Source organism: Bison bison, unplaced genomic scaffold (assembly GCF_000754665.1).
Source record: "Bison bison bison isolate TAMUID 2011002044 unplaced genomic scaffold, Bison_UMD1.0 scf7180017864472, whole genome shotgun sequence".
Lineage (NCBI taxonomy): Eukaryota > Metazoa > Chordata > Mammalia > Artiodactyla > Bovidae > Bison > Bison bison.
Window position 1 is genome coordinate 1213139 of NW_011495033.1, and position 15913 is coordinate 1229051.

The following is a 15913-nucleotide window of genomic DNA, read 5'->3' on the forward strand; positions in this document are numbered from 1 at the left end:
GCGGGGCAGAGCGATGACGAAGTTTATGCCCATAGGAACGGGTTTGCCCTGGCCTCTGACTTCAGGGCTGCGTGGGTAGGAGATGGGCAGGAGGGACAGCAGGTGAGAGGTGAGAGCAGGTGAAGTAGGTGGAGGTTCATATGGCTGGGCCTCTGAGAGTGTCAGGTGAGATTAACAAGCCATTTCCAGATTTGCGGGGACGTGGGGACACAAGAGGGATTGGGAAGATCCCTGTCGACATCCAGAAAGCCTCCTTAAGCTCCGTTTACGGGTCTGAGCCCCAGAAGCCCCCTACCCTCCATCCCCCTCGAGGGCGGCACGCGATCGGCTGCTGTGGCTCAAGGGGCGGTGGCCCCAAGGCTTCTCCAATCACCGCCTAGCCAGGGGTTGGGGGCGTGGACGAGACCTGGAAAAGTTAAAGCCGATTCCGAAGGCGGAGCGGGCGGGGCACCTAAGGACCCCGCCTTGCCACAAAACCTGCTCGCAGTCTCCGCAGCGGGGTGTTGGATGCGTCGGGGCTTAGAGCCTGGGAGCCCCAGGGACCGATCCGGACGTAGCCCGCCCGCCAGGCCATGGCGCCCTCCGGGCTCCTCGTCACTGGCGCCTCCTTTGCCGCCTTCCGGGGGCTGCACTGGGGGCTGCAGCTGCTGCCCACCCCGGGATCTGCCGCCCAGAACCGCTGGAAGTGGCGGAACATTTGTGTCTCCCTGGTGCACAGCTTGCTTACGGGGGCCGGGGCGCTGCTCGGGTGCGAGGCTTAAGAGGTTTCGGAGGCACCGTGGCGAGGTCGAGGGAGGGGGGCGGTTGGCTGGGATTAAAAGACCCGGGGGCATCTTCAGAATCCATGCGAGATCTCGAAGTGTCTGAGGCTGGGGTGGGTTCGTGGATGAGTGGGTGGTGTCGATCCGTCCACAGTCGGAGAATGGATCCGTGTCCACACAGACGGTGACCATGGCTCCCCCCGTCTCCTCCAGGCTGTCGCTGTACCCTCAGATGGCCGCCGACCCGATTCATGGCCACCCTCCCTGGGCTCTGCTGCTGGTGGCTTTCTCTGTGGGTGAGTCTTCAGGGAAAGCTGGACCAGTTTGGGGCAGGGGACAAACTTCCAGAAGTCATTCCAGGACTCCTTCGCTCTTCCATTTCTTGATGGAGTGAAATGTTTCTGGCAGCTTTACTGAGAGGAAACTAAAGAGCAGGGAAAGGTGGAGATTCTTCTCCAGACTGGACACTGGCTTGGGGGAAGGGTAACAGCAGCCTCCCCTCCTTGCCCACAGGTTATTTCCTGGCAGATGGAACTGACTTGTTGTGGAACCAGACCTTGGGCCAGGCCTGGGATCTTGTTTGTCACCATGCACTGGTGAGACTTGGCAAGCGGCGAGACAGGGAAGGAGGCATGCCCAGCCTGGGGGTTCCTGGTCTCTCATCAGCTTTCTGTCCTGTGTCTTCCCCCAGAGTTTCCAACCCCTGCTGGCACTTGATCCTCCCAACCTTGGGCTGAACTGCGGGGAGGGGATTACTGCTGGCCAAAGCTGGAGTCAGCACTGCAGTCTCCCAAGGAGACTGGATTCCCACAGGTGTCCAGTCTATCGCAGAAACATTGACTATGGAGCTTAATAAGAAGGGGGAGTCCCAGTACTGGGAGTGGGGATAGGGTGTGAAAGCACAGGAATGCAAATCGTAGGGGGCAGACAGCCCGGGGCCAAAGCTGCTCCAATTCTATTCTATGGAAGGGCTGTTTCAAGGCCATTCAGGCTCCTAACATAAGGGTAAACATAAAGTTGGCTTTGTTGGGGGCTCTGTGGAAGTGCCACAAAATGCTTGGGAACCCTTCTTGAGGACTGGGATGCTGGGACCTGATTGTGTTGGGACCTCATGGGTGGTAGGTCATGGAAGGTCCTCTGACCTCTGACCTCGGCTCCCCAGGTCGTGAGCTGCCTCAGCACCGCCGTTCTGTCTGGCCACTACGTGGGCTTCTCTGTGGTGTCTCTGCTCCTGGAGCTCAACTCCATCTTCCTGCACCTACGCCAACTGCTGCTGCTCTCTCGCCAGGCCCCATCTCTGGCCTTCAGCGTGACCAGCTGGGCCGCCCTGGCCACCCTGGTCCTCTTCCGCCTGGTGCCGCTGGGATGGATGAGCCTGTGGCTGTTCCAGCAATGCCACCAGATCCCTCTTGCTTTGGTCATCCTTGGTGGAACTGGACTGGCCTTTGTGGGTGTCATGAGCATCAGTTTGGGCGTCCATATTTTGGTCAGTGATGTTTTGCGATCTCGGCCCTGCCCACCCATCCTTGGAAACAAGGAAGCCAGGGGCACCAGGACCGACTGTGATGGTGAGGCCATCACCAGGGATGATTCCACTCTCAGCCTGAAAGACTGAGCCTCAGGCTCCTCCTCTGCCAGGCCTGGGAGAGGGAAGACTAAGACCAGGAGATGCTCGTCTTCAATGCACTATCCCCCAGGGACAAGGCCTGGACTTGGTTTTCAGTACCTCAGTTCCTCTTCCAGCTAACTCCTGCATTCCTAGGATCTGAGGAGAAATGCTAATATTCATGGATGGGTGGGAACCTGGGCAAGAAACTGGTGATGTTTCTGGTTCACTGAATCCCATCATCAGATTACTGCCCTTTTCAGCAAACTAATTCCAGAGGTACAGCCTGTGCTACCAATAAAGGGTAGTGGGAGACATGAAGCTGGATGAAACTGCCAATGGGAACAGAGACTCTGCTTTAGCACAGGAACAGATGATGAAAGTGGAAGTCCTTCTAGGATCAGAGAGAGATCTGGTCAGAAGGGGTGAAGATCAGAGAGAAGAGAGACCTCATCCATGACCAAATTATGGCAGAGGGAAGAGGGTACAACAGGTGCTGTGTAACCAGTAGGGATGGACATAACAGTTGCTAAGAGACAAGGAACTGGTGATGTTTCTGGTTCTCAAAACCATATCATTCTGTTTGTATTTCAATCTAGTCCAACTGTGTCCAGCATCCTTCTTTTACCTTTTTTCAGTGTCTTTGCACCTTTTCAAAGAAAGTGCAGATTCTTAGAGGATTTCTGAGATTCATTAGAGGAATGAGCACCTGGCTAGGTCTGTCTTCTCCAAACTGTACTAAAGTCAAGAGCCGTAGCAGGAACTCAACCACCCATTCTGAGAGCCCCGTGTAGGGTCTTCCCAAGCTTGGGCTTTCATGGAAGAATGAAGTCAGAGGCAGAAGCAAATGAGGTGAGGCTTCCACTTGGATGCAGAAGCATTAAGGAATACCTGACTCTCTTCTGGGATTAATTTGAACGCTCTCCTTTCTCCTCTGCTGCTTCTACTTCATTTTCTTTTCTTTTTTTTTTTTTTTCTATTGCAAAAGACACCTCCCTTCTGCAGGCAGAACATCCAGGTTGTGTGAAGTGTAAGCAGATGAAAGTTGCAATTCCACTAAACAGCGGGAAAGAAATAGATAACCCTTAATTATCCACAGAAAAGATACAGGAGACAAAAGCGAGAGAAAGATAAAAGCAAAAAGCTGAGCTAGAGAGAGACAAAGGGAATGAAAGAAACAGACATATGCAGACGGAAGGACAGATAAGAAAAGATTTGTTGCATAGAAGAGACAGAGACAAAGAGAGATGGAGGGCAAGACACAATCCTTGGCAGAAATTTCAAGAAAGTCTATTATAGATACTGAGAAGAACCAAAATCATAGAATTGGTTAAATGGTCATAAAGAAAACAAGCAAAATAGAAATAAAGGCTGATGGGAAAGGACCCCAGTGGTGGAAGATACAGATAGTCTAGATGGTGAAATAAGGAGAGTGAGTGACAAGGAGGAACCACCAGATCCCAGGGAGACAGGTGGTAGTGGCTGATAGATTAGCAGAGTGAGAAGAAAGAGGTGGTAATAGAGACCAGTGGGGGACTTCCCTGGTGGTCCAGTGGTTTAAGATTCTGCACTTCCAATGCAGGGGGCATGAGTTCAATCCCTGGTTGGGGAACAAAGATCCCAAATGCTGCATGGTGTGACCAAAAAAAGAGAGAAAGAGGTGAAGATTAGTCAGGGAAGCTGAGAAGCAGAACAGAAGGTAGAGGAGGCAGTCAATGGAAAGATTCATTGACAGAAAAAGTGTGCAATATGTTGAGTTGGAGACCGGCAGAAAGACAAAGCACAAACAGCTACAGTGCACAACACAGAGACAAGAACTGAGAGGCAGAGGCTGGTAGGACGATGGGAAGTAAGAATAGGAAATGGGAAATGACACAGAAGAATAAGCAAAGGGACTGAAGAGAATCAGAAAAAAGAGGACGTGGGGGCAGAATGATGAAATAAACATTCAAAGAAAAGAACTAGGAAAAAGAGGGAACATATAGATAGAGGAAAAAACATAGAGAGGGGACAGAGAGAGAGAGAGGGATTGTGAGATATCCCCATCAAAGAGTCATTAAAACCAAGGCACAAAGGGGAAAAATGACAAATAGAGACAAGGAGAAACTGCAACAGTTGGAAGTAAGCACAGGCAGAAAATAAGAGCAGAGGGTTTGAATGTAGTCAGACTAAAACCAGAGATGCAAAGGTGTAGAAATTGAGATAGAGATTTCTTTTTTTTCGGTCATGCCATTTGGCGTGTGGGATCTTAGTTCCCTGACTAGGGATCAAACCTGTGCCCTCTGCTCTGAGAGAGTGGAGTCTTAGCCACTGAACCACAAGGGAAATCCCAAGACCTAATAAAGTAGTATCTTCAAAACTCAATTGTTATGTTAACCAAATGCCTTGATTAACAAAAACATTGTCTCGAGCTTTCAAAGAAAAATGTGACAAACGATGGGAGGAATCTGTTCCCAAACTATGTGTTGATGTCAATACTGAATCATTCTAATCCCTACACCTTTTCTTCAGTTGCTGTCATGAATTCACGGTTCAAGTGAGTTCCCCTCTTGGGAAAACTTGGTAGTATCTATGAAGGGTGCCCAATATGGTGAGAGGAAAAACCATCATAGAGGGAAATATGAGGTGAAAAATGGCTATTCCTATGGGTTAACTCTTAAAACATAGGAAGTGATTTAGCTAATTGAGGGGCAGGGGGCAGGATGTAAGTGGACACCTGGAGAATTTGGGATCACACACAATTTTCCATCACAGTGACCCAGTGAAAATTCAGAAGGGCGGGACTGGACTGTGATTATAATTGAGTAAGTGGACATCTCATCAACTGGTGTTATATATATTGTGGACCAGATATAAATGATGTGAATCAAAGAGGCATAGTCAGTTGAAAGCCTAGAAAAGAGAAGCTAAAAAATGCAGAGGTTTGCAGATGCTAAATTTGTTACAATGAGTTGGGTTGCCATGGTGGAGGTTGGCAGATGCTAAATTTGGTACAGTGAGTTGGGTTGCCATGGCGGTGCTCTAGCGAGCCTCACCATGGCCCAGTGAAGTGGTCCTCAAGACTGACTCCATACTTACCTGGCAGGGGAGATGACATGATCGCAAAGATTGACTCCATGCCCACTGAGCTACTGGCTGATAAATTCTTTGTCCTTTGGCATAAGGGAGAGGATTTCCTGGATGGGAAGCATTGATATTTTATGGTTTCAGAACACTATCCTGATCAAAAATTAATAAACTGCTATGTAAATAAGATCATCAGTCTTTTGTGAATATGGTGACTTTGAGTCGCTTTTCTTGGCTCCAGAGGTGTCCTGGTTTATAATGTGATGCTGGCTTATGGAAGCTTTGCTGTGAGAAGATCTCTTGGCACTAACTCTTTAATCTACAAAGCCCTAGAGCCTCTACTCTGAAAAGGCGAACCAAACGTCTTCAGTAGAATGGACTTAGAGCAAGAGAAAGGATTCAGACAATTTAGAGTGATTCTCAAATGCCAAGGGTTGAATCCAAAAGAATTTTTAAATTTATCCTGAGTTAACAAGAAAATTAAACAGAAATATCCATAACTGAGTTGTCAAAGCCTGTTATATGTAAAATCTGGATTTGTTCGGCTGAAGGTTAGGAGCCCTCACTCTCCAGGTGATTACACAAGGGAAGTTATTCTCTAAAGAGCTGCTCCTTCATTGAAATGCAGTATTTGTTCAGAATCGTTAATGAAAGTCACACCATCCTAGGCTGAACATGTGTCATGAGCCTTCCACATGAGGCACCTTTGATACCTTCTCTCATTTAACCCCACACAATAGAGACATCCTATATACATAAATATATATATATATATATTTAATTTTTGGCTGCACTGAGGCTTCGTTGGTGCTTGCAGGCCTCCTCTAGTCGCAGTGAGTGGAGGCTATTCCCTAGTGGTGGTGTTCAGGTTTCCCTTGTTGGGGAGCACATATTCTAGACACGTGCACTTCAGTATTTGTGACCTGTGGGCCCTAGAATTCAGGCTCAGTAGTTGTGGCACATGGGCTTAGTTGCCCTGCAGCATGTGGGATCTTCCCGGACCAGGGATGGAACTCATGTCTCCTGAAATGGCAGGCAGATTCTTAACCATTGTGCCACCAGGAAAGTCACCATCCTATTTTTCAGATGAGAAAACCAAGATAACTTACTCAGGATTACCTAGCCGGTTAGTGACAGGGCCTAGACTCAAGCCCATATATATGTTTGTTTTCTATTATAGCACCTGTGTCCAACATCTGCTATTTCTGCCTGCTTAGCTCCTCTCTCCCTCTCCTCTCATTGGGCATGTGACTCAGGGCTAGCCAATCTGAACATGGTATCCTTTTTCTTTGAGATGAGCCTATGACTTGGGCAGAACTGTGAGCCCCCACACCTTGCCTTCTGCTAGAACTTTTGGCTGAGATGCACTATGTGCTAACGTCGTTAATCCAGGTTGATATAAGATAACTTCCATGAGCATGAAGCCAAGACAGAAAAAAAGATTCAGAATACAGGCAGATTTCTACCAGCATTTAAATATCTGGATCAAGCTCTACCTGAAGCAAGAACTCCACCCCCCATCCCCCAGACCATTCAGTTACACAACTCTAAAAACTCCCAGATTTGCTTTAGTGAGTATGAACAAATTTTTTTTTACTTGTAACAGTGAGTCTTTATTAATATATGACCTTCAAGATTATCTTACCATTTAATTTCTTAATCCTTTTTAATGTGTATTTTATTTATTTATTTTTGGCCATGCCTTTTGGCGTGTGGGGATCTTAGTTTCCCAACCAGGGATCGAACCCAGGTCCTGGCAGTGAAAGCACCAAGTTCTAACCACTGATCTGCCAGCGAATTTCCTTGCAGAAAATTAAAGCCTAGAAAAGTTAAGTGAGGGGACTTCCCTGGTGATCCAGTGGCTAAGATTCTGTGCTCCCAATGCTGGGGGCCCGAGTTAGATCTCTGGTCAGGGAACTAGATACCACATGCTGCAACTAAGAGTTCATACACAGCAGCTAAATATCCTGAATGAATGGTACAACTAAATAAATAAACAAATAAAAATTTAAAAATTACTTAAAAACAAAAAAGAAAAGCAACTTATCCAAGCACACCCGACTAGTTTGTGGCACAACCAGAAGAAGAATCCAGGGAACATTCTGATACACTATTTTGCCCCTTTCTTTATAGGAAGCCTGAGAAAGGGAGAAACCTGTAGAAAGTTGACAACTGAAGATCAATCAAATCAGACAAATTGTCTCTGAAGTGGTATTTATAATTCAGGATGCTTCTTCAGCTGGAAAGCCAAACTTCTATTCACCAAGTATTGATTTCTGCACTTTTCAGGAATGTAGTCATTGCGCAGGGCAGAGGTCCGTTTCGGCATTCCCCTGACAACACGAACATCACTTAACTCACTGTTGAGAGCACATTCTTTCCCTCCCTCTAACCAGGTGAACATCTATTTCTGCTTTATTGACTATGCCAAAGGCTTTGACTGTGTGGATCACAATAAACTGTGGAAAATTCTGAAAGAGATGGGAATACCAGACCACCTGACCTGCCTCTTGAGAAACCTGTACGCAGGTCAGGAAGCAACAATTAGAACTGGATATGGAACAACAGACTGGTTCCAAATAGGAAAAGGAGTACGTCAAGGCTGTATACTGTTACCCTGCTTATTTAACTTATATGCAGACTACATCATGAGAAACGCTGGGCTGGAGGAAGCCCAAGCTGAAATCAAGATTGCCGGGAGAAATATCAATAACCTCAGATATGCAGATGACACCACCTTTATGATAGAAAGCAAAGAAGAACTAAAGAGCTTCTTGATGAAAGTAAAAGTGGAGAGTGAAAAAGATGGCCTAAAGCTCAACATTCAGAAAACGAAGATAATGGCATCTGGTCCCATCACTTTATGGCAAATAGATGGGGAAACTGTGGAAACAGTGGCAGACTTTATTTTTTTGGGCTCCAAAATCACTGCAGATAGTGATTGCAGCCATGAAATTAAAAGACGCTTACTCCTTGGAAGGAAAGTTATGACCAACCTAGACAGCATATTAAAAAGCAGAGACATTACTTTGCCAACAAAGGTCCGTCTAGTCAAGGCTATGGTTTTTCCAGTGGTCATGTATGGATGTGAGAGTTGGACATAAAGAAAACTGAGTGCCAAAGAATTGATGCTTTTGAACTGTGGTATTGGAGAAGACTCTTGAGAGTCCCTTGGATTGCAAGGAGGTCCAACCAGTCCATCCTAAAGGAAATCAGTCCTGAATATTCATTGGAAGGACTGATGCTGAAGCTGAAATAACAATACTTTGGCCACTTAAGCAAAGAACTGACTCATTTGAAAAGACCCTGATGGGAAAGATTGAAGGCAGGAGGAGAAGGGAACAATAGAGGATGAGGTGGTTAGATGGCATCACCAACTCAATGGACATGAGTTCGAGTAAACTCCGGGAGTTGGTGACAGACAGGGAGGCCTGGTGTGCTGCGGTTCATGGGGTCGCAAACAGTAGGACACAACTGAGTGACTAAACTGAACTGAACTGAACGAGGTGGGGGACAAACCTTCACATCTTCCACAGGAAGTAGACGCTGAAATGAAAGTGATTCTCAGACTGAATGAGCTCTTTTCATTGAGATAAGAATGCAGGCCATGTGGGCTTTAAGAGTAGAAGACTAGGAAGTCATTCTTTTTTTTTTTTTGGTCGCACAGCATGGCATGTGGGATCTTAGTTCACTGATTAGGGATGAAAGTCGTGGCCCCTGCACTCGAAGCACTGAATCCTAACCACCAGATCCCCAGGGAAGTCCCTAGGAGGTCATTCTTACAGAGTGAAATGAGAGGTTCCTGCAGCGGTTCTTCCACCCTGTCACCATCCAACCCCAACACGGGCTCTGGCATAGTAGCTGACATTCCAAGGATGGTAAATGATTCCTTTGGATTAAACTTTGTCCTGTCATTCTGACCTGCCAGCCTGTGCCCTTGGAAGGGCTCCTTCACCTCCTTGAACTTCACTGGTTGGCACTGCTAATCCCTGGGGCAGAGAGACTGGCACAGAGGCTCGCTGTGCCCCAGATCCCAGGTCAGGGCACCACTAGAGGACGGAGAAGCCAAGGAACAAGGATGCCACAGATTCCTGCTGCTGTGTTGGCCCAGAAAGATACTGCCCATCAGCCCTTCTTAGCTTCCCTCGGCAGCTTGTCCAAACATTGTTTTCTTCATGCTCGTGCCCTTTCTTCCCTAACCCCAGCTCTTCCTAGAATCCAAATGTTTCCACCCTGGCAGCAAGCAGGGGTTGGAGGCTGGGAGCATGGAGGAAATGGGAGGAGGGAGAGAGGGGGGCCTAGCCTAGGGTAGCTGCTACAGGCTTTCCTTGACATATATTGAATTTTAAAAATTCATGTGAACTTTGCAGTCTGCTTCAAAATCTTTTCCCATCTCTTTAAATATAAAATAACACTTGAAATCACTTAAAAGTTGTAATACTTGAAAAAAATTTTTTTTAAATTTTACTAAATGTCGAGTGAAACTGTTAGTGTTAGGATCCACGAAAATGTGCTGTTTTATTTTGTGGCTCTAACTATGATTGGCCCACACCACTCTATTTTTCCTTTCAGCAAGTATTTATAAAAGTCCATAGGTGATGTAACAGTGAATAAACAAGACAGAGACCAGGCTGCAGGGAGCTACAGGGAGGATATGGTTAAAGTGGGAAATTGAGGGACTTCCCCATGGTCCAGTGGCTAAGACTCTGAACTCCCAATGCAGGGGGCCCAGGTTTGCTCCCTGGTCAGGGAACTAGAACCCAGATGCAGAAACTAAGAGTTCGCATGCTACAATGAAGATCAAAGATCTCGCATGCCGCAACTAAGACTCAGCACAGCCAAACACATTGAAAAAAAATTTTTTAAGGTGGGAAATTGAGAAAGTAGGAGTCATCCAAAGGAGGGAAACCAGAGGTAAGGGATGTAGAAATGGGTCATCCACAGATTGAGGATGACCTGACGACATGTTGAGGAAGGGATTGTTGCATTCTGACGTTCAAGGGTTCGTCCAGGATGTTTCCCCGCAGACCTGCACCCTTTGCTGTGCTCCTGGTCTGTGCATCGCACTGCCATCAACTCACAGGGTAAGACAGGAACTTAAGAATCATCCTCAAGCCATACCACTCCACCTCCCACTCCCACACACACACATGTCCAATTAATCACTGAGTTCAGAATGGCTTTCACATTCATTCCTTTCCATTTCTCTTATCCCACCCTGGCTGAAGTCACCATCATCTCTACCCTAGGTGACATGATGATGGCCTAGTGACTACTCTCCCCATAGTGATCAGTCTATGGTTGTTAAAATGCAAATTGGATCATGTCATTCTCTGCTTAATACATCCAGTGTTCCTCCTTTTTCAGATAGATATATAAATCATGATACGACCTGTAGGCTTCTGCATGGTGACCCTTGTCTACTGTCCAGATTTGTGGTACTGTCTTTGTTATTTTTCAGGTTTATTTCTGGCTGTGCTGGATCTTCGTCACTGGCAGGCTTTCTCAAGTGGCGGGGAGCGGGGGCTACTCGTTGCCATGTGCGGGTTTCTCCTTGCAGTGGTTTCTCTCTTGTTGGGGAGCACACGCTCTAGGGCTCATGGGCTTTAGTAATTGTGGTGGCCAGGCTTAGTTGCCTCTCTGCATGTGGCAACCTCCCAGACCAGGGATCGAAGCCATGTTCCTTGCATTGGCAGGTGGATTCTTAACCACTAGACTATCAAGGAAGCCCCATGGTACTTTGTTTCACTCCCCTGCCAACCTTTTTTTCCCACCCTGCCATGCAACTTAGTTTCCTGACCAAGATTTGAACCTGGTCCTGGCAGTGAACGCACTGAGTCCTAATCACTGGACTGCCGGGGAGCTCCCTCCGTGTCACTCTTTGTGTGGTTTTATTCAGTTTATAAAATACGCCGCACTCCTTCCTTTCTCAGGACCTTGCACAGACAATGCCCAGCGCCTGGTAGGCTTTCCATTCTCCCCTGTTTCCGTCTTCCTGGCTCCCCTCCTTCTACTCCACTCCCTTTATCTTATACACTCTCACTTCTCATTGGAAGTGCTTATTACAAGTTTAATAGAAGGACTGATTATGAGCTCTTGAGGAAAGCCTCTAACATGAAAAATATAGAATGTGAAAAACAGGGGAAAACACAGAGAGAGTAAAGGCCATTCATGGAAAATAAAACTTGAGGAAAAACTCATTATTTTCCTCAGAGAGATAAGAGAATATACTGTAAGCATGAAATAATGCTCCCAAATTTTTTTTTAAATCCAGTCAGAATTAAAAGAGTATTTAGAAGTGTGATATTGGAAAGATAAAGTTGGAAGATAAAGTTGAGAAAATCTCCCAGAAAGAAGATATTAGGAACAAAAATGAGACAATCATGGTACCAGTCCAAGACACCCAACATTAAAATAATGAAGAGAAAGAGAAAATTGAGAAACAGGAAGGAAAGACAGAAAAGAAAAAGGAAATCATAAATGAAATCATGAAAGAAAAATTTCAAAACCAAAGGACATGAGTTTCCATACTGATGGATCATTGAAATTCCCAGAAGAGTGAAAGGAGACAGATTCACATTGAGCAACAACAGAATTAAATTTCAGAACATCGAGATGAATGCTTCAGAGGGGAAGAGGGAAATGCTACATACGAACACCAGGAATCAAAACGACATCGAACTTCTAAACAACACACTGGAAGCTAAAAGGCAATCAAGCAAGTTCGCCAAAAATTTGGGGGAAATAGAATAAGATATCCAGTGAAACCATCAATCAAGTATGAGGGCAGAATAAAGGTATTTTCAGGCATGCAAAGTCTAAAAACATTTATCTGCCATGAACCCTTCTCAGAAAGCCACTAGAAAACACACTCCATCAAATTAAAGAAGTCAACCAAGAAAGAAGACCCAGACATATTAATAGAAAACAGGAGATCCAACATAGAAGATAGGACTTCCCAGGTTGATGGTGAAAGGGGATCCTAGGAAGAGAGCTATACAACAAATAGAGAGGGAAACTAGATATTCTGCAGCAGCTCATGAAGCTCTGGGAAAGACTTTTTTTGCAGGGGAAGGTGAAATTGATAGACTACCTTATATGTCTGAACATTTTAAAACAGATTTAAAAACCAACGAACAGCCAGAGCGGGAGTTGGCAGAGAATCCATAGGAAAAAACAACAAAAAACTAAGCAAATACAGCTACTAACTATGGGAAAACAAACAGTTGCTTGGAAAAGGAAATGTAATCATAGTTTGCTACTTGAATAAGTAAGCTGCAAATCTGTGGGTGCCTGTGAACAGAGAAGCATAATAAAGTTTGTGTGTGTAATTGTTTTTATTTTTTCAAGATTTGTTTAATGTGGACGGGTTTTTAATGTCTTTATGGAATTATGGCACTATTGCTTCTGTTTTATGTTTTGGTTTGGTTTGATTTTTTGGCCACAAGTCACATGGGATCTTAGCTCCCTGACCAGAGATCGAACCCACACCCACTGCATTGGAAGGCGGAATCCTAACCACTGAACCGTGTTTGTTTTACATTTTAACTTCATATAAAGTAGTGACGATTAGCAGCCCGCTGGAAGTGATTGCACTTGACAGAGGGGAGGGAGAGAGGACAACTTTGGGGAAGAGGGAGGGAAGGTGCAGGTTCCCTCCCTATAGCCTGGATGCTTAGCAAAGGGGCGATGTCTGCCCAGGAGGTAGGGCTGTACTTGAAAACTTAGGAAATAATTGAGCATCTCAGAGGCTGGGCACGCACTCCAGTACTGCTGAGTCCTTTACAGAAAGCCAGGGTGGGTACAATAGGTCCTGGCTTCAACAGCCAGAATACTTGGATTTAAATCCCAGATTTTCCACTTACTAGTTACGTGCGTGGTCTTGGGCAAGTTACTTGACCTCTCTGTGTCCCAGTTCCCTTATTTGTATAATGGAAGGACAATAATAGGATTATCATGAGAATTAAATGAATTAATGTTAACGTGCTTAGAAAAGTTCCTGACACAGAGTAAATGCTCTATGCTGCTGTTGCTGCTGCTAAGTCGATTCAGTCGTGTCCGACTCTGTGTGACCCCAGAGATGGCAGCCCACCAGGCTCCCCCGTCCCTGGGATTCTCCAGGCAAGAACACTGGAGTGGGTTGACATTTCCTCCTCCAATGCATGAAAGTGAAAGTGAAGTTGCTCAGTCCTGTCCGACTTTTAGTGACCCCATGGACTGCAGCCAACAGGCTCCTCCGTCCATGGGATTTTCCAGGCAAGAGTACTGGAGTGGGTTGCCATTGCCTTCTCCAAAATGCTCTATAAGGCCTAGCTATTACTACTGCATGCACAGTTATGTAAACCTTGATTATTAATCTCACCAAAGTCACAATCATATTGGGAGTATGGGGTAGTGGGAAGCACATACACGCACATGAGAGGCTAAGGGGAGGTGTTGGAGCTCCGTTTTTTTATGTGTGTGTGGTTGCTCTGTGGGTTTGTGGGATTTTAGTTCTCCAACCAGGAATTGAACCTGTCCCCCACCCCTCACTGGTGTGAAAGCACAAAGTCCTAACCACCGAACGGCCAGAGAATTCCCAGGATCTTCATCTTCTACAGTGGAAAATGAGTAGATAATGCCACAAAGTAGAAAGTCGAGAAATAGCGATATAAGCTTATTGCTTGGTGAAACAGAAAAACAGGCCAAAATAATCAGCTAACATTGGTAAAAGTGATTTCTTTTGGGGAGAGAGAAATAGAGGGAGCATTGTTGGCTGTGCTTTGGAACAAACCATTGGAACAAGTTCTATAAGACTCTTAACTTTGTAAAAACTAAAACTCTTCCCTGGAGAAGGAAATGGCAACCCACTCCAATATTCTTGCTTGGAAAAGCCCATGGATAGAGGAGTCTGGCGGGCTACAGTCCATGGGGTCACATGACTGAGCACGCATGCATAAGGAGGGTGGAGGGAGATGGGTTGGTAGCAATAAACTGGTAGAACAACAACAACAAGAACTATGAAAATCTTAAATGTATAGCTAGCTATTTAACATCTGTGTTCCCATCTAGAATACAAGCTCCCACCACACATGGCCTCTGTTTGGTCTGCTCTCCTCTATATCTGGGCACCCTGGCAAGGCCAGCACCGGGAGGTGTGCATTAAGCCTTTGTAGAATGAAATCTTTTCAGTGTTAAGCATACTTTGCAAAGACATCCTGCACTGAAGAGGAGTTTGGGCACAATAATCTCTGATGTCTTTGTTGGTTCTATGATTCTATCTCTTTTTTTTGTTGTTGTTGTTCCCCATCCTGAACCCTCCTCCCTCCTCCCTCCCCATACCATCCCTCTGGGTCGTCCCAGTGCACCAGCCCCAAGCATCCAGCATCATGCATTGAACCTGGACTGGCATCTCATTTCATACATGACATTTCACATGTTTCAATGCCATTCTCCCAAATCTTCCCACCCTCTCCCTCTCCCACAGAGTCCATAAGCCTGTTCTATACATCAGTGTCTCTTTTGCTGTCTCGTATACAGGGTTATCGTTACCATCTTTCTAAATTCCATATATATGCGTTAGTATACTGTATTGGTGTTTTTCTTTCTGGCTTACTTCACTCTGTATAATAGGCTCCAGTTTCATCCACCTCATTAGAACTGATTCAAATGTATTCTTTTTAATGGCTGAGTAATACTCCATTGTGTATATGTACCACAGCTTTCTTATCCATTCATCTGCTGATGGACATCTAGGTTGCTTCCATGTCCTGGCTATTATAAACAGTGCTGCGATGAACATTGCGGTACACATGTCTCTTTCCCTTCTGGTTTCCTCAGTGTGTATGCCCAGCAGTGGGATTGCTGGATCATAAGGCAGTTCTATTTCCAGTTTTTTAAGGAATCTCCACACTGTTCTCCATAGTGGCTGTACTAGTTTGCATTCCCACCAACAGTGTAAGAGGGTTCCCTTTTCTCCACACCCTCTCCAGCATTTATTATTTGTAGACTTTTGGATCGCAGCCATTCTGACTGGTGTGAAATGGTATCTCTTAGTGGTTTTGATTTGCATTTCTCTGATAATGAGTGATGTTGAGCATCTTTTCATGTGTTTGTTAGCCATCTGTATGTCTTCTTTGGAGAAATGTCTATTTAGATCTTTGGCCCATTTTTTGATTGGGTCATTTATTTTTCTGGAATTGAGCTGTAGGAGTTGCTTGTATATTTTTGAGATTAGTTGTTTGTCAGTTGCTTCATTTGCTATTATTTTCTCCCATTCTGAAGGCTGTCTTTTCACCTTGCTAATAGTTTCCTTTGATGTGCAGAAGCTTTTAAGTTTAATTAGGTCCCATTTGTTTATTTTTGCTTTTATTTCCAATATTCTGGGAGGTGGGTCATAGAGGATCCTGCTGTGATGTATGTCAGAGAGTGTTTTGCCTATGTTCTCCTCTAGGAGTTTTATAGTTTCTGGTCTTACATTGAGATCTTTAATCCATTTTGA

The 15913-nt window shown here is 45.5% G+C and overlaps 1 protein-coding gene across 1 annotated transcript; it reads left to right on the forward strand.

Moving 5' to 3' along the window:
* The first annotated feature begins 458 nt into the window (after nucleotides 1-458).
* TLCD2 (TLC domain containing 2) lies at nucleotides 459-3948 on the forward strand. The gene is made up of 4 exons (XM_010861336.1): nucleotides 459-748; nucleotides 975-1057; nucleotides 1275-1357; nucleotides 1924-3948. Exons 1-4 carry the CDS (start codon nucleotides 573-575, stop codon nucleotides 2374-2376), a joined length of 795 nt encoding a protein of 264 aa, XP_010859638.1. The 5' UTR covers nucleotides 459-572; the 3' UTR covers nucleotides 2377-3948.
* Nucleotides 3949-15913: the final 11965 nt, after the last annotated feature.

What these genes read in the sequence shown, in the direction of transcription:
- TLCD2 (XM_010861336.1), top strand. Translation starts at nt 573, where the DNA reads ATGGCGCCCTCCGGGCTCCTCGTCACTGGCGCCTCCTTTGCCGCCTTC. An exon ending in GGGGCCGGGGCGCTGCTCGG is followed by an intron (nt 749 to 974) that starts GTGCGAGGCTTA and finishes CGTCTCCTCCAG; the next exon opens with GCTGTCGCTGTACCCTCAGA. An exon ending in TTGTTTGTCACCATGCACTG is followed by an intron (nt 1,358 to 1,923) that starts GTGAGACTTGGC and finishes TCGGCTCCCCAG; the next exon opens with GTCGTGAGCTGCCTCAGCAC.